Source organism: Cottoperca gobio, chromosome 19 (genome assembly GCF_900634415.1).
Source record: "Cottoperca gobio chromosome 19, fCotGob3.1, whole genome shotgun sequence".
In the NCBI taxonomy this organism is placed as follows: domain Eukaryota; kingdom Metazoa; phylum Chordata; class Actinopteri; order Perciformes; family Bovichtidae; genus Cottoperca; species Cottoperca gobio.
The window spans coordinates 11,366,317-11,384,651 of NC_041373.1; the positions used below are offsets into that span (position 1 = coordinate 11,366,317).

The window sequence follows — 18,335 nt, forward strand, 5'->3', positions numbered from 1 at the left end:
CTGTTCTTACCCAAGAACAAATCCCATATAAGAAAACATTGGTGAAGTGGATTTAAACATTTCTTCTTAATAACGAATGAGTGAATGAGGCCATTGTTCTTACTGTCCAACCACCACAGTCCAGATGACAGAAGATCTGAGTTGTTAACATTTTTTTACTCTCTCATCTGAGACGCCTTCAATTATTACTCGACGCTCAAAGCAATTTGAGCATTGTTTTCCCCTGGTTCTTGCCTCTCAGGCTAAACACAGGTTGTCTGGGCAGTATTCATAATGAAATGAATACCTGCAGACTCATGTTCAATCTAAGTTTTTTTCGGATTGAAAAAAAGACGATGGAACCAAGTGAAGAAAACAAATCAGAGGTCATAGGACTCACACTGCTAGTTTGCACAGCAGAAAGAAGTCTCTTTGAAATTACATACAGTAAAAATATCCACCTTCAAAGATGTTCTTACGGATGTGTGGAATTTAGTGCACCGGTGAGTTTAAGGGTTAGCTATATTTGCCTCTTCTTGTGCGTTGTCAGTGACACCGCTGGACGCCTCATTGCCTCGGCTTCAGGTGTTGCTCAGTGAATTGTATCCTCCACTGCGGATAAAGATCTTATAATAATCCCAGGTGTATGAACATGGAGCAACCTGATTACCTCAGCACCACTTAACCTCTCTTGCTCTTTCAGTCTGGACCAACTAATCAACTGGCATTACCATCCCTAAAAATATCTATATGTTCACCTTTACCTGCCTGGGTGACTTTATTCTAGCCCTGGGTTTCACCTCCCAGGCTACATATAGGCTACCAAACTATTGGATTGGTAGAGTTTGTAAAGTCCCCAGGAACAGCTCTGGGCTTTGAAGTCGATTTCACATAGTGGCCAAACTGTAGAATTACAACTTCATGTGACACTATTGGGCCCAATAAGTATTTTAAATGTATTAAGTTATGTTTTGATTTACATGTGACATTACTTATAATATTTAACTGAAAATATTCTATTTTTAATGAATCAATGAATTGTTTAGCCTAATAAAATGCTGGAAAATAGTAAATAAACAACAACATCGACCAGTTTAAGTTCCTGGTGCCCAACGTGACGTCGTCAGAATGCTTGTTTTGTCAGACCAACAGCCCAAAACTCAAAGATATTCAACTTACAGTGATAAGAAACAAACCTACCCCCTCCCTAAACCCAAACTTCACCATGCAGTGTACATATGTTTACATTTGGTCCCTCTGTAGGCCCTTCCAGATGCTGCTGCTCTCTCCCCTCACAGACCCGGCTTCTCTTTCCACCCACTGCTGAAATAAGAGACCACAGAGGAAGTATTCGAGCATGTCATACTTGGCATTTCCTGGTCAGCGACTGGACAGATTCTTTCTCACTCCTCTTTGCCCTTACTTTCATATGTCCACGCTTAAGTTCGCGGCGTTTGTGTTGTTATTCCCGAGCGACAGCATGCCGAGGATTTTGAGGTTTTTTTTTTAGGCACAATGTCCTCTTTACTGCACTGTATTTAGATTTCCTTTTGCAGCTGTAAATACACACATTCTTGCCAGAGTCTTGTTGGTGTGCCTTCTTCGTGAGTATAATGATAGGTTGGATAGATTTCTCTTTTTCTTCGTAAGGAGTAGCAATATGAGAAATTAAATAAACTGCACTGTGCAGTGTTTTCACAAAGCACAATTTGTGCTTATAAAGCTTTATAGAAACAACATGGCAACACAAAGAAGAAATGTGTCGACTTATTTAGGTCACATTTGGGTTTGGTGTTGTTGCTTAATTAACAATTACAAGCTGTTACAAAATAAATGACAAATTACCCCCTCTGGATCCACCCTTAATGACTGAAAATTTGTATTTATTTGTATTTTATTGGACAGAGCTCACGGAGTGTGGCAGGAAACATGAGGGAACAATGTTCTCTGGATGGATGTTAAAATATTTTGTTGCACAATGTGAGCTGGGAAAGCCTCCTATCCTCACATGACCCAAAGGATAAATGGGTATACATAGTGGATGGAAGTAAAAGCTTTGTATGAATGCAGATATTGAATCCACATCCCTTTATTTACTCTCAGCTTGGTGGAGTGTATGTGTACAGCAGACAGAGAGCAGAGAGATATGTTGTATCCAGTGAACAACAAATTCAGTGCTCTCACTTATGTGAACATTTGTGTAAAAGTTGCTTATTTACAAATGTTATGGAGCAACATTATCATGTATTTTGCTTTTTGTATGTCTGATGAATGCAAGTCCAATATTCACTCTTTTTTGTTGCTATAAAACACTCTCCGTAAATGGCCTGAAAATAAGGTATGAGCGGTGAGAGTGAACCAAAACAGTAAAGTAGCAAAAACTCAGTATAGCACTAAAAGCGGCGGCGAATGTCTATGAAAAGCTGAAACAGCGACTGATTTCTTTCAGGATTAAAGCTCAATAAAGCCGAGAGGAGCTGCATATTCAGGTGATAATTCTTTGTAAGTTTATCATTATGCCCAACCCCTTTTTACATTGTCATTTGATACATGGACATTAATATATTTATTATGGCCACTTCCACTTATCTGGTAGGTAGCAGTGTACACAATAAATGAGTCACAGTCCAACAGCAACACTTATGTTTATTAGCAAACTAGCTGATAATGAAATCAACTAATACGAAGCACACATTTTGTTATCTACAAATGTGTTTTGTCGACAGAAATGACTGTGAATAAATGGTAAAGAAATTGTAATTGCCCCCGACATAATTAAATGTGTTTATCACACGGCTTTAAAAATCCCTGAAGGACACGTGCAATCAAAGTTATCAAATTAATTAAATGCTTGTACTGAATCAATCCAGAGTGAAGGAATAAATATAACAGCTTTCACGTTTTCCTTCAGGCGGTAAGCAGAGCTGGATGATGACCTCCCTACACAGTCCATTCAAATATTTATCTTCAGTCACTTTAGGTATACAACAAAGAGGCCTGGCACAGAGAGGATGTTTACTTTATGGAAATCAGTGCGTGCAAATGTTTGCTCTCTCCTAAGTGTTGTGCCAACACCACTTAAGACTCAGCTTTATCTCTTCAGCTCGGATGCAGGAAAGAAAAAGGAGGATGCATCCTGCAGAGACATCTCTTTGGTTTTGTTGTTGCTCCTCTATCCCTCTGTCAAACACTCATGGAATTGAGAAAGTGTCCAATCATGACGGCTGTCCCTCTTGAGCGTGCAGATTGGTGTCCGAGCACCAACAGAGCTTTGACTTCATTAAAAAAAACATAAAGCAGAACGTACGGCTGAAAGGAGACATTGCTTCTCATTGTCCAGTTCAGTGTAAAAACATGGTGACACTCGATAAATCTGTTGCTGGGGGTGCCTCCAAATGGTCTCTACCTGCGTCATTCCCCATATCCAGCCCTTCTCAAAGTCTTCCAATTGATCAGGCACACTATAATTACTGGCTCCAATGGAATTACCGTCCTTTGAAGGAGGAGGGGTGCACTAATTTTAAGGCCTCTTTTTCCAGGCAGGTCTGATCCGGACTGATAATGGGGAGTTTTTCATCGAGCCCCTCGAGAAGGGCCAGCAGGACGTGGAAGTGAAGGGGCGTGTCCACGTGGTTTACCGCAGGTCAGCCATCAAGCGGGAGACGGGCCAGCGGCGGGAGGACCTCCACAATGAAGGTAGGAGAGGAGGCTGACGTCAGTGGAAACAAAAAGTACTGTGTGTGTTGACTGTGTGTGAGCTCATGGGTGTGCACATGTGAGTAAGTGCATATGTGTAAGCACGCCGGAGGTTCATTGTAGCAAAGTTTGTTTGATAGTACATCATAGAATAGAATAAAGCAGCATCATTACTAAGTGGTTTAACTGCATTTAAAGCACCAGTGGTTGTGCATGCTCTAGCCCATTTATTACAACTCATCTATACTTTACATACTTACATACTTACTTACATTTTAGAAATGTGTTTCTGCTGTTTCCGGCAAACCATTGGTTTCCAAACTCTAATTGTTTTTGATAGTTAACTTTGTGGAATATGAATACATTTTTCTACAAAGCTTTTTTTCAGGCATTTTGCTTTCTGATCGTCTGTTCATGCATCAGTACGTACGTACGTCCATGTCCCATTCTCGTGAACGCAATATCTAAAGAACACCTGGGAGACATTTTCCTCTAACTTGGCACAATCGTCCACTTGGACTCAAGGATGAACTGATTATTATTTGGTAATTAAAGGTCACTGTGACCTCACAAAACACGTTTTTTCGTCATAACTCATGAATTGATATGCTAATTGTGACAATTTCACACAAACAACGGACATGACGCAACATTAATACTAATGTTGCGTCATGTGTGCTAGTTTTGTAAACAGGCAACCGTTACTTGCTGCTAATCTAATTTACCTGCTGAAGTAAAATGAATGGAAGCCAGTGTTTAAAACTGTACATAAATCATAAAATGTAAGAATACTTTACTTTCAGTTATGGAGCTAAAACGTTTCACCTCATCATGGTCACTTCACCCAGCTCTTGGTACTGTCCTGAAACTCTGCAGCTTTCAAACTCCTATCGCTGCTCTATATTTATTAGGCAGATGCAGTGCTCCTGAACCCAGCTGGTAAAGTGAGGAATTCTGGGCTCCAGTGGTAGTACTGGGGACAGGGGAGGATGGGGGAGAAGAGGGGGGGGTGACCTTTCCTTCGCAGTCAACCCCATCATGAATTCCTTTTCTATTCCTTCCTTCCTACAACAATAGCTTGAACATCTGGAGCAGGAAGACTCTCACTCGCTGATTCACTCAATTTCTCAGCGTCTATTCATCTATTTCCTCTCTCTCAATTTTAATCATTTCACTCATTCACATTTTTCTAAGCCTCCTTATGTTTATTCTCCAGCCGCCCTCGTGAAAGTCACTGGGCTCATTGTCTTTGGAGGCGGCATCCTTTTATAAAGCGATGCAACTGGATTTGCATATGAATTAAGCTGCCATTTCAACCTTGTCCATGCGTGTTTCTGTACCTACGCAAAACACCTTTCGACATCAACCTCACTTTAGTGACCGATTCTTCAGAGAAGAAAGTATATGTGTCCTGTATTGTGTTCTGTGTCATCTATTAACAGTTTCACTCGTGGGTTTTTTCTCTGATTTCTGTTCTGCTGGGCGAGCCAATGTCCCATTAAGGCTGTCGCTCTCATTATAATATCTGTATTATGTAAAAATATATGTGGTATTCATTACATTTACGGCTTTGTTATTGCATTTACTGCTTATTAAAAATAGTCAAACTGTTGCATTTGTTAAACACATTTATCTTAATGAACTCTTCCACCACTGGTGCAAATGAGTTGTCATCTGTTATGCATTTATCTGTTTATCTTTTATTTTTTGTTATTTAGAATAAAGTGCTTCTGAAAACACCTCATCCAATAGATGTTCTGGTATGCATAAGACAATGTGTCGTGACTCGTTTGTATCTGGCAGGCTTGAATCACTATCGTCTTTTACAAAAGATTATCATAATTCATAGCTTCGAGCAACATGCCGAGTCTTTATGATACATGAGCCATTCTCTGCCAGACATTCACTGTGTCGAAGCATTCTTTTCATTTGTATTGCATTCAAGAGTGTTGTTAAGGAAATTATGTTTCGGTTTGTTAGTTTTTTTGCTTATTTAGATAACAGGCCATCCGAAATGTGTTATTGATTGACAATTTTTAATGAAATACTGCTAGAAATAAAAATAGCCTCTGTGATGTTTCTCACGTGATAGCAATTCCATTTTTTTGTTTTGTTCCAAACATATGATCACTTTTATTATTTTTTCCATCTCCTCAACTCCAGAGATCTGGGCAATCACACAATTTCCGTCCTGTCCTGAATCTGTGAAATCCAAATTAAATGTCTTTCTTTCACCTCTGATGAGCACATACATACATAGCTAGATAGACGGCATTCTGTGCGTGGATATCACGCCTCCAATAAACAGCTGAAGTGCTTTATGACATGGATTAATGTTGTTTGGAATTGGTGTGACTCAGCTGGGATTCGTGCTATGAATGCACATATTATAGTTAGACTAAATGTGCGGCTGAGAGGAAATACACTTCTCACTCTGTAGGCCAACGATTTATGAATCCAAGGGGAGTATTTTCACTGAAGATCAAGTGATTTAGAAAATATAAAGTCCACAGGCCTGTCGATAATCCCAAAGGATTCCTCCTGCGCATCCTGGGACTTGAAGACAGAATTTTGTTTTATGTCGGGTTTGACACAGACATAATTCACTCCACAGTAGCTGAAGATAGAGTAGACATGTACATGCATGAGATTCCCAAATCTGTTCATTGACTTGTTTATGTGCTGCTCATATTTTTCAGTGACAGACTTCGGGATCGCAGATCTCCCTACGGCTCTGGATCTCGTCAAACATAAACTGTCTGAGTCGGAGCGCAAGAGGAGGCACGCGAAGAAAGATGACTACAACATCGAGGTGCTGCTGGCTGTGGACGACTCGGTGGTGCGCTTCCACGGCAAGGAGCATGTGCAGAATTATGTCCTCACGCTCATGAACATAGTAAGTTCACCATCCGCTCTTCTTTATGCAAATTCCCAACATTAAATATCCAGGCCTGCAACTTTCATTTTCAATTTAATGGGCTTATTATTTTCAAGGTCAAAGGTGACCAACAGTCTAAACTCCAAAGATATTTAAATCACTATTACATAAAACAAAAACAAGTCGGAGAAAATAACATGAGAAGCTCGAATTCTCGAAAAACAGTTTTGCTTGAAAAACCACTTTAATTAATCTGTTCTCAAAATAGTTGCTTGACTAATCGTTGCAGCTCTATTAATATCCCTCCTTGACGTGAAAAGGCTGCTGAGTTTGTTGATCTTCTACCTGTGGAGGTATTTCTCCCTCCGTGTCTTCTCTGACATCAGACCTTGCCACACTTCTCCCCAGACCCCCACTCTCTCTAGCTGTTTATGGATTACCGATGAGAGGTGAAAAAATAATTCTCAGCTCATTCATTACGGGTTCCACCAGCTCCTACCACCATAATCTGCTTAATGGGACCAAATCCCTCAAGTCAGATTTTCACAGGGTGCTGGTTTCACTCTGTAACAGTTACCATTTGGACCCTGCATGGTGGTCTGATTAGCTGCACTAGACCAATTAGAAAGTTGACTGGGAGCTGTGCGGGGCAGTCATGGAAACTAGCGCCAGGAGTTCACTCGCACTTCCAAGACATGGAATGATGTGATTATTTAATTGGGATATTATATGCACATTCCATCCCCAAATGTCTTTGTCAGGGAGACATGTCTGATTAATGACCTTTGCTGATCATACTGCGAAGTGGCTGCAATAGTGTAATTATCAGTCCTTGGTGTCTAGTGCTCTCTGATACGCACTTATTTCAGATCACTGGAAGATCATTTCTGGAAGTCTCTATGGATGAAATGGACTGAGCTATAAAGGGAAAGTGAAGTTCTTAAAAGTAATATCTATATATTCTCAATATGATTTGACGAGAGAAACTTACGACTTCCAGAAAGAAAGGCGCAGTTTGAACAAACGAGGGTCAAAACTCTTTAGTTCTACTCGTAAGCCACAGGCTTGCTGTGTCTGAAAGAGCTCTGCCCACCCAAATCCCTCTGAATCCCTGCTCCGTGGCTGCAGAATGTGTAGTACCACCTGGAGAAACTCTCCCTGAGGGATTGATTACTGAACATCCTGTCTGCGCGAAGCCAAGGTGACTGCTGAGGTGCCTGCCGCACAATGGCTGTGTTGTTTGAGCGCGGACCAGGTTTTGTCCACGTCGATGTGATGCTGTACACAAGCCAGGGACACCTAGCGCCTGTAGCCCACAGCTGCTACTCTCATTTTCAGCCACAACAGTCCAATTCCAGCCCTCAGTGTGCTCCTCCTGGCTTTGTAATTATCCCAGTATACGTGGGGTTGGAGGACTCGCCAAAACGTTTTTTTCAAAAGCTGAATGCATAGAGTTATGAGTCAGGAAAAATATGCAACTTCAGTATTCACAAAAGTCGTCATTGAACTTCCATAATGCTATTTCTTGATGCTGTTCTAATTTTTCAACAGCTTCTCTGTTTCGGGTCCAACATAAACACACGTATATAGGTCAGTATAGACCAGTCTAGGAATTTAAGCTCATAACAAATCTGTGAGAATTTGGGGTCACTTGAGTGTTCTTTACAGCCTTGATTTACCTGAATGGGCTTCTGTGAATGGAATATTTTTGTTTAAATGCCTTGGGTGTAACCCTGCGTCCCAGAGCAAATTTGGATTTAAGCCAAGATAGCATCTATTCAGTGACAGAGCTTTTGTTCTGCAAGGTCATAATTTAGTGGCACACACTTGTCGTCTTAGCAAAGAGTAGCACACTGTTATACTGTTTTATAAGGACAGATTCACAAGGACAGATATTTTAAAAAAAGAGACTGAAAGATGACACATCTGTTTTTGAGACTGGACAACATCATTGTTCAAATATATGAAAAATAAGCCTGCTGCTTTGACAATGAAAAACAACCTTTGCAAGGTCTGTGTGTCTGATTGCTGTCTAGTTGTTTGTTTGTTTATACATCATCTTGGATTTTTCATCTTGTGGCACGATTGTCATTTTTATCAAATAAATTAATACTAATCAGGGTTTCCGCCAGAAAAGCTCTTAGGCCCTGCAGCCATGAGGTGGTTAGTTTTGGGTTAGCAAGTCAAAACGCCAGCGTAAACAGCTAGCCTGGCTTCAGGGGAGTCACTGGCCTGGCCAAGAAATAGTTTCAGCACGCAACTCCCTGTGAAACCACAAACTGCTTTGTATTTTGCAAAAATCATACAGTCAGTGGTACAGGATGGTATTGATCTTTTCGTCTAACTCTCGACAAGAAAGCGAATAATCATATCTCTCAAAAGTTCAAACTGTTCCGTTAATGTGCTGATTGATTGTTTTACAGATGGACCAAAAACAACTAATACTGGACCATTTACCAGAGCTTTTGTCGGTATTCAAGTTTAGGAAGTTAGAAGGTTCAAATGCTTGGTATCATCAGCATAACAGTGGTTGAGGGGGAGCATAACCTATACTGAATAGAACTAGATCAACTATTGAGCCTTATCAGCAGCCACTTTAAACCCTGTTGAGTAAAATGAAAGACAATCTATTTAAAGTAGCTCTGTTGGGTTGCACTCATAAGAGTGTGACTGGCACTGTTGGTGAAAGCCTTAAATATATTATTCCCTTCAATTATTTCTAACAGTTGCTTTGGAGATGGTTGTAGGTTAGTCGGAAGAAAGTGTTGGTACCTATGACATCATCATTCGAAGTGTCACATTAGTCAGAGACTTATACCAACCGAATTTGAAACAAATTGGAAAAAGTCTCTAGGACGATTTCGAAAATATTTGTGTAAAATACATGAAAGAAACACAAAATTCTAAATGGCCAACGTTCGGTTGGAGCAGAGCTAATGAAAACAAATGTGAAGATGTCCGAAATGATAAGAGAAATGTGGCTATCACATTTCGTGAATATCCGAGCACCTATGTCCCAACTAATGCTTGCCATGCATAATCCAATCGCTGTATATTCTTGCAAAGTTCACAGGTTTTAGTGTGTGTGCCAAGTTTCGTGAGTTTTCGAGTATCTCAAGGACGTGAAAAATGCGTTTGAAGCCTAAAAGCGATAAGGGGGCGCCAACGTGTTACTCCCAAGCCTACTTGTGACATTATTGTGTGAATTATTAACTAGTCTTAACATCAAAGCAAAGTTGTGAGAGTTCTCATCTTAAAGTTATCAAATTTGTGTTTAAAATGTTTGCATGAAATCCAAAATGGCTGAATTCCTGTTGGGTGAATAATAAAAACTTTTTTTAATATGTTCTTAAAAATGAGAGAAACACAGTAGAATTATAATAACAATCTCACACTTCCAGTGCCAAGTACCGTTGGACCCCTGGCACTTTGTTATGCACAAATGATGAGGATTATGTTAAATTATACACAGATGTTGCATGAATTATTTTCTAAGCCTGTATCATGACATATCATGTTAAGTTTATGAGTCTGTCACACCCAGTGTTGACCCACGTGCCTTAAAATGCCAGTTATAAACATGTGTTTCCTCTCAGAAACAAGTTAAGAGGAGAAATGTGAGGGTGCTTTGTGAAGCTAAATGACTCCATGTTTACCGATCGAGAGTCCCTCGGTTGGTTAATTACAATCCATAACCAACATGTCCCAACTAAATGACTTACTGATTTATGGAAAAAGAAATATTCACTCCTTACTTTCCCCGGAACTTATTTATGAACCGCAAAGCGAAGCAGTTGATTGACTATATGAGGCCCCGGAGGAGTGCTGACATGTAGCGACCATCTGGTGAAGAAAAAACACACTCAAGTGGAAATTGGATTTGGGATTTGAATGGGATCCTTGCTTGGCCCTGGGTTAAGCATCTACATACCACAGCATTATTATAAAGCTAAATAGCAGTCGACACATTTCTGGGTCACGCTTCTTTGCCATTGCGTAACCCCACTGGTTTTATTGGATGGTTGCCAATGTCTTAATATATTTCATCATGATTCTAAGCTTGTTGTAGGAGATGAAAAAACAAACTCCACTGTGGTTTGATAGCCTGCTGCTGGGACGCTCAGAAATAAAACATTTGGGAAGAGCAACATCTAATATGTCTGTACTGATCACTATCAGCAGATATCTGATCAAGCAGTCCAACTTCCAAAAGGGATGTAAATCAATTGTTACTGTGTAACTGATGAAGACTTAATTCATCCCAACAGCACAAACTACAAAGAGCATCTCTTCTTGTCTGTACCTTTGATTACCCGAGTGTGTGAAGCATCACACAGTAGCGGAGCCACAATGAGCTTGTTGTGTGCAGTTTGATAATGTTAGTCGACAGATATTTGACAAGTTGAAGCCTCTGTTTTGAGCATCCATAATTATCTTCTTGAGTCCTTTTCATTACATGTATTTAAAATACACAAAGTATAGTTGAACCGAGATGACCTGTACGTGTTCTGCAATATTGTGAGACATTCTCAGTCACCTTTCAAGTGCATTGTCTTTCATCCCTCAGATCAGTGACAGATCATTTATTTTCTTTCAGGTTGATGAAATCTACCATGATGAATCTTTGGGAACCAACATCAACGTTGTTCTTGTCCGCATGATAATGGTCGGGTACAGACAGGTGAGCTATGTCACACATTAGTCATAAATTGACAGGAGTTCTGAGTAAGTTATTAATTACTGACAGAAACATTGCCTGCAACAGTCCATCTTCCACCTTCTCTTCCCCTCTCCCTCTCCCCCCCCCCCCTCTCTCTCTCTCTCTCTCTCTCTCTCTCTCTCTCTCTCTCTCTCTCTCTCAAACACACACACAGACACAAACTGAGTCCGCTTGACAATTGTACTATAATCCATAAAGTTTGTGCTTTGCGGGTCGGGTGCCGTTGTTGATTAATCCATATTTCTGTGGGTCGGTGGGGCCAGATTGGCTCTTATAACGGGTCAGGTGGGTGCAGCTCATTAAAAACTCTATCCTACGCATTACTTTTATGTACAAGAAAGAAATATACAATGTTAGCTTCATTTTGCCAGACACTTTATCAGCTTCCTGTTAAAAAAGATATACACAAGTTATTTCTAGTCACTTTAAAGGAATATTGTTGCCTTCTTTCCAAGAGTTAGATGTAGACACAGACTCTGACCTCTGTACAGTAAATGTGTTGCCAAAAGAGTTAGCAGGCAGTTAGCTTAGCTTAGCATAAAGACTAAAGACAGGGGGAGACAGCCAGCCAGCCTCTATCCAAAGGCGAGTACGGATTAAACAAACGTTTTAATTGGTGATCTTTAGAGAATCTGGTTGGCAGATTTTGTTACCGTTAAACAGATCCAGGCTGTTTCCTCCTATTTCCAGTGTTTATGTTAAGCTAAGCTAACCCCCATATTTACCTTGCATGTGCATGTGCAGCCACTGTTTCATTCTTAAAAATCTTAACACATTTAAACACAGACAAACACACCTTTACATTCAGTATAGCAGGGACTGATATAATGTCTATGTAACAGACAAATCATATGTACACAATGCAGAGCACAAACATACTGAAAAGACCCACCTGGCTTTTATTACTGTAATTAAATATTAATTAAATGATGCTTGTTTTAATAACCTGTATTACATAAAAAACTATATAGGGACTATATTATGTCACCTTTTAGGTATTGGGTTGTTAGCAGGATGCAAATTATATAGTAGGATTTACAGATATACTATAAATGATGTGCTTTGTGACAGACTCCAGGGTGCCTGACTCATTATCCTTGTGTGCCTTTTAATCTACATAACTGACTGATGCTGCCTGGAGACCGGCCACTTTGCTTCTCTTGTCTGGTTTCCAAAGCAAAGATACTGTTTACACGGCACCAATTAGATGAGCTCAAATGCGTTGAATGTGTCATACTGGCAGAGGAAAGACAAATGCTTTTCTGGATGTTCCTTCTGGTATGAGCTGTGTTGTTGTTAGTCACCAAACTATTTCATCCTCGACTTGAGCTGTGTTATTAAATTGGCTGAATCTTCAGAATTATTTTTCCTTCCATTTCCACTTTATTATACTATTTCCGTTTCCAACAACAGTTTCCCCTTGAAAATCGTCTTTCTGCAGTCGTAATTCAATGTGAGAGAAAACACCACATGTTGCAGTTCTTTATGTTCACAATGCAACTCTGGCCTTTAGGAATTTCTTAGCTTTCAATACAACTAATACCTATAATCCTAAAGCTTTTCTTACAATGAAATACCTGCAGTCTATGGACAATATGGACAACCAGCTTTTATTCTCACTCTGACTTTTCGTCTCACTAATGAGTACCTTAGAAGGAACAGATGCTTGTAGGAAAGGTTTTTCTCCTTTTCTGATTTTCAAAGTGAAAGTTAATGCAAAACTGAAGCGAAAGTGTATTTTTCTCTCACCTCAGCAAAAGAGCGGTGTTCTTTGAAAGTAAAATCAATGAAGTGAGCAATTACTTCTATTCACAGTTTGAGAGGTTAAACATTGTTCCTGCTTCTTGCAGTCTATAAGCCTGATCGAGCGTGGCAACCCATCCCGCAGCCTGGAGCAGGTGTGCCGATGGGCCAACACGCAGCAGCGACGCGACCCCGACCACGACGAGTACCACGATCACGCCATCTTCCTCACAAGGCAAGATTTCGGTCCCGCAGGTATGCAAGGTACTGTATTTTTCTCGATCGAGGACTGTGCAGACTGAATGCTGATATCTGCTTCCATTCACAAAAGGGGTTGGCTTCAAGTCTTGCCCAGGTAAGGTCGATGGAAACTTGAAAGTAGAGGCTGCAGATGAGGTCACAAACCCACTTCTGCCCACGGCAACTTCACAGGAAAATAAATCTTTCCAACACCTTGCTGACTTGACATTGATGCCACCCTGGATATGACAAATTGAGATTGATATTGTTCAAGAAGGTTTTTTGGCATGTAGAGAAAAAACAAAAATGTATGTTAGTTCCTCATTTATGTAAACTAACCGTTGTTTTTTATTCAGTTGTGTAATGTTCAGTATGAACTTTTCTCCACTCAATCCTAATAATACATGTATGCAATCATTTGGTGCAGTTTCATACCATACATGTTCTGTCGGTTCAGCATTTGTCTCATGCTGTATTTCTTCTTTTCAGCCCTTCAAAACAAAATTTGAAGCGAGCAGCAAAACCTGCCAGAGAATCTTGGACAAACATCCTCTGTGCTCAAGTTCAATATTTTGCATTGAGCTGTTTATATTTTTAACTTTTAAAGCACATGTGTCATGTTTAGAGGACAACCTGGAGCTACCTGGTTTGCTTGTTACAACTCCGGGTGTTGCCATAGCTACCGTTGTGTTGTATTCATAACAAGCCTGGTATCTATGGCACCTTGCGCTGTGTCTCGGGGTCACGAGCAGGCATCACACTCTCTTGTCAAAGTTTAGCTGTAAGATGATAGAATATAATGTATTACACAATACAGATATTGTGGCTTTGGGATAAATAGAGAGGAATCTGTTCAGTTTGTGGAATAGCTGCAATGTCTTCCTTGTCATGGACTTAAGTTCCCACGCAGTGTGGGCCGGTGTTTGAGTTTATCAGCCAGATGACAGAGACCACCTCTCTCCTCACTCATGACATATGAGTATATACATACTCATGACCCCTAGCTGCTGCTGCTGCACCTTTTCGCTTCAACGTGCAAAACCTCCCTTTGTGGGAACGCAATGTGCATTCTCTTAAATTCCTCTTATCTGCCTTTCAGATAAAGGGTCATGCTCCACAGCTGCTTTCATGTTTCACTATTTCACTCGCAGCACGAAATGTGTTCATTTTGTTGTCATTTATGAAAAGCACCATCAATCATCTGGATCATCACTATCACACTTTAGCAAAATAACTAAAATACTCTGCTATGACTGCCTTGCTGCAGACATTTCTCTTTTTCAACACCATAATTATTTATCTGATGCTTTTCAAGACTCTTCATCACCGGCTGTCTGTCTGCTGCATTTTCTGCTTTTTACCTGCATGCCAAAAAAGGTCTTCAGATGGTCAGGAAGCATGATGTGTAAAGCCGCCTACAGGAGGCCGGGACAAGCGTGCTTCTGAACCAAATCAAAACGCGCCAAGCTGAATCGCTGCACACCTCTTGATCGAGTCATGTTTAATGTTTGTGCTTTGCTTAAAAAGTTTGGTGAACTGTGTTGTGATGTTGTGATGCCAGGGGCGGATGACAGGCTTCCGAGCTTGCTGCTTACATCGGGACTTTTTCTTATGTGTAGTGAGGAGATGTTCAATACAGAAGCTGTCACGCAGGAGCTTCAGGCGGCTCCTTCACATCCTCTCTAAAACTCTGTAATATCTGCTGTGAGTTAGCACTAAGCAAAGTGCCTTTATGGTGTTACCATCAAAAGCTATAGTATGTGAATTTGGCCAAACATGTACTTTATAATCATTGAACTACTACTCTGACTCTCAATGCAGACTTACTGCAAACATCCTGCATTACCCTGCATTATACAGCTTCTTTCCTTAAATGGCTTCCTTTAGTTTTACTTAAAGTGTTTGTTTGTACTGCCTAAACACAACCTACTGTGTCAGATCAAAAGTAGTACACACATATAGACAAGTAGATCTATCATTGACAGATACATTGAAAGCAATCATCACGGCCTGATGTTTTTTGAACATGTGCTAATCTTAGCTCAGACAGCCAGCACGTAAAGACTAAGACCAGCAAAATGACTGCAATCAAATCTTATGTAGCTCAAATTTTCCACAACGTTCATCCGCATTGCATGAGAATGTCACGACCTTCATCCTGGTACTTGATGATTAGGGCTGTGTGGTCTTTTCTGTTGCCCAGGTTACGCTCCAGTGACAGGGATGTGCCACCCACTGAGGAGCTGCACTCTGAACCACGAGGACGGCTTCTCCTCCGCCTTTGTGGTTGCTCACGAAACCGGCCATGTGTGAGTAATGGCATGAGGATGAAAGGAACAGCAGGGTCTCTCAGGCTCTTACTGCATCCAATTATGGCGATAGATTTGCATGGTAGTCTGTGCATGGTGGAGCCTTTTAACATGACTTTGTTGTTTTAACAAACCAAAGCATCTGGATGCCTCAGCATGTGCATGCAGGTACCCAGAGTGAACTTCTTCAGCTCTGCTGTTAGAAAAACTGACTCAATACATTTCATTGAGAGGTGTTTCTAATATTCTGTCGCCCTCATCTATGTGAATGGAAAGGACAAAAAAAAAGAAAAACCTCTCAATATGATGTAGCTCTACAGAGCCAGGGAGTGGCCAAAGGGAGAAAAAATAAACAAATCGAGGCCACGATTCATTAATTTGTATTAAGTACTCACGGAATAAGTATATATACAGAGAGCCAGCACAACAGAGCAGCCTTTCTCCCCGAAGCATGAAGTTCAGTGCACCTGCTGCAAGTTTATGTATCTCCAAGTCAGCATACTGCCAACGATGTAATCCACAAAGTCTCAATATCTTTGCTAATTATCTCTTACTTACATTAATCCCTTGCTAGTCAAGTCCTTGATAACGCATCCTCAAGCTAAAGTAAAGTTTGATTAGTCTCCATAGACAAGTGCCTTAAGCAGGTGACGGCTGGAATTAATAACTTGGCCTTGTACACTGCCAGGTTTGTTAAATTATTTAATTGTTGCAATCAAACGATATCATTAAATTGAGGCTATGAATTATAACTTGTACGCACAAATTAGTAAATCGTGGCCTCGATATACATTTTCTTTCTCTCTATGGCCACTCCAGGGCTCCGAATAGACCAATACAACACCAACTTTAATACGACCTCAATGATAAACATATCATTTACACGTTCCCCACAATTTCACTTAAAACTAAACATTGTGAGCTAATTAAAGATATATAGCACGGCTGTTGTATTGGATTACATTAGATTGTACAGGTCCACCTAATAAAGTGGCTTTCATTACACTTTTATTATAGGGTGGCTTGGGTGGATATTACGATTGGGTGGAGATTTACAATCTAAAAATAAAATCGAATTAAGTACTCGTTGGGGAGTTAAATACATTTCAGTAGGCTATCCACAGGAACGTGTTACAGCTGTGACAATTGTGTTCATGAAGCTTAGATGTAACATGGATAAAAGGGGAAACAACTAGTCTGGCTTTGTCCAAAGGCAACAAAATCAGCTTACCAGCACCTTGATGTCACTTAACCAACCATAAAACCACAAATCTTTTCTTTATACACTGTTTGTTGTTGTGCGGATTAAAAAAACGAAATACAACTTGTGCTAATGTGCTTTAATGTGATTTAGAAGGTATGAATAGGCTGATTTTTGTTACTTTTAGATAGAGCCAGACTAGCTGTTTCTGAGCTTTATGCTTAGCTAAGCTAACTGGCTGCTAGTTGTTTACTTTAAATTTACTGTAAAGACAGATTGATTGTTCCATCTACTCTCAACAAGAAAGCGTATAACCGGATTTCCCAAAGTATCAAACTACTATTCTTTGAGTTAAGTACATTACTACATTATAGTTACTTAACAGCTCTATGGCTCCTTGTTATTTAAGCTTAGCGTAGCGACAGGCTGCATCCACTCTTGTTGAGCTTCAGTTGCACTTATTAGCAGCTTCTGCCTGTGGTCATGAAGACTTCATGTTTAACTTCTGGTCCATTTAACACAGACTTCCTCTCCTGTAATGGGGCTCTAAAGGCTTATGAAGTAATGTCTGTGAGCTGTGCCACCTAGTGCGGCAAGAACATCGAACGAGTGGCCAGACAGACTTGATTGACAAAAGAACAGAAGAACAGGTCACTAACCTTAACTGCTCACAGTGGAAAGGGGGACAGACTCAATGCTATGCATGTCTGAGCGTGACTAACTCAGTGTTTGATTGCATCACTTTCACCAAACTGGATGACATTAGCACTGTAATGGTGTTTGTGGTTCAATAGTTTCAGAGTGCTGAACCAAATATCTCCCTCAGACACACACAGTCAATCTGTCAAAGCAGCTTTACTGTAATCTCGACTGAAACATCTCCACTATATCATTGACTCTACATGACATTAATGGCCGACAGAAGTTGAGGGATCCAAGAATTTTATCACAGTTAATTAAGACCTATTATAATATTTTTTTTTAAAACAAGAAAAAAAGTTAAAGTCAAAGTTAAACTTTACTAATTAAACATAATACTTTTTCTTTTTAAGCATGACTAATGATATTTAATAGGGGAGGTATCTGCATATCTAACCTCTCCTACACAATGTTTTAATTTTTCCCTTATTTTTCAATTTACTGTCTTTTATAAACGTGGATATGTGCAAATAAATTAAACTAAACTAATAAAATCAGTAGGATAATCATCAGCTTTTCTTTGCATCATCTAAACATATGAAATGTTCCATTACACAGTCTTCTTGCAGAAAGAAACAGAACAACTTTAAACTAAATTGGTTTTAAGTGTACACTAACATTCATTATGTTTGTCCTGCTATCACTGTCCTTTTCATATAATCACAACCTAACATACCAAAATATCATAACAGACTGAAAATGATAAAGAGATGTTAATGTCCATTAACTTGCAAAATAACCTATGAATCGGCAACAATGCTCAAAATCAAGATGATCCTTTGTTAACAGCTGTCTCCTTACAGCGGTCATTCTTGGTTAAAACCAAAACTTTATTCTACATTCGTCCTGGGAATCCATAGAAATAATTGT

At 40.0% G+C, this 18,335-nt stretch overlaps 1 protein-coding gene across 2 annotated transcripts in view; it reads left to right on the forward strand.

Moving 5' to 3' along the window:
* Nucleotides 1–18,335, forward strand: part of adamts14 (ADAM metallopeptidase with thrombospondin type 1 motif, 14) — a 40,025-nt gene that overhangs the window by 9,259 nt on the left and 12,431 nt on the right. Inside the window, exons 3-7 of one of the 2 annotated variants that reach the window (XM_029456359.1) lie at nucleotides 3,519–3,675; nucleotides 6,375–6,571; nucleotides 11,151–11,234; nucleotides 13,124–13,271; nucleotides 15,460–15,565. In XM_029456359.1, coding sequence (XP_029312219.1) covers nucleotides 3,519–3,675; nucleotides 6,375–6,571; nucleotides 11,151–11,234; nucleotides 13,124–13,271; nucleotides 15,460–15,565 — 692 coding nt within the window. Of the gene's footprint in view, nucleotides 1–3,518; nucleotides 3,676–6,374; nucleotides 6,572–11,150; nucleotides 11,235–13,123; nucleotides 13,281–15,459; nucleotides 15,566–18,335 lie in introns of both variants that reach the window. The other variant, XM_029456358.1, reaches the window with a different exon arrangement.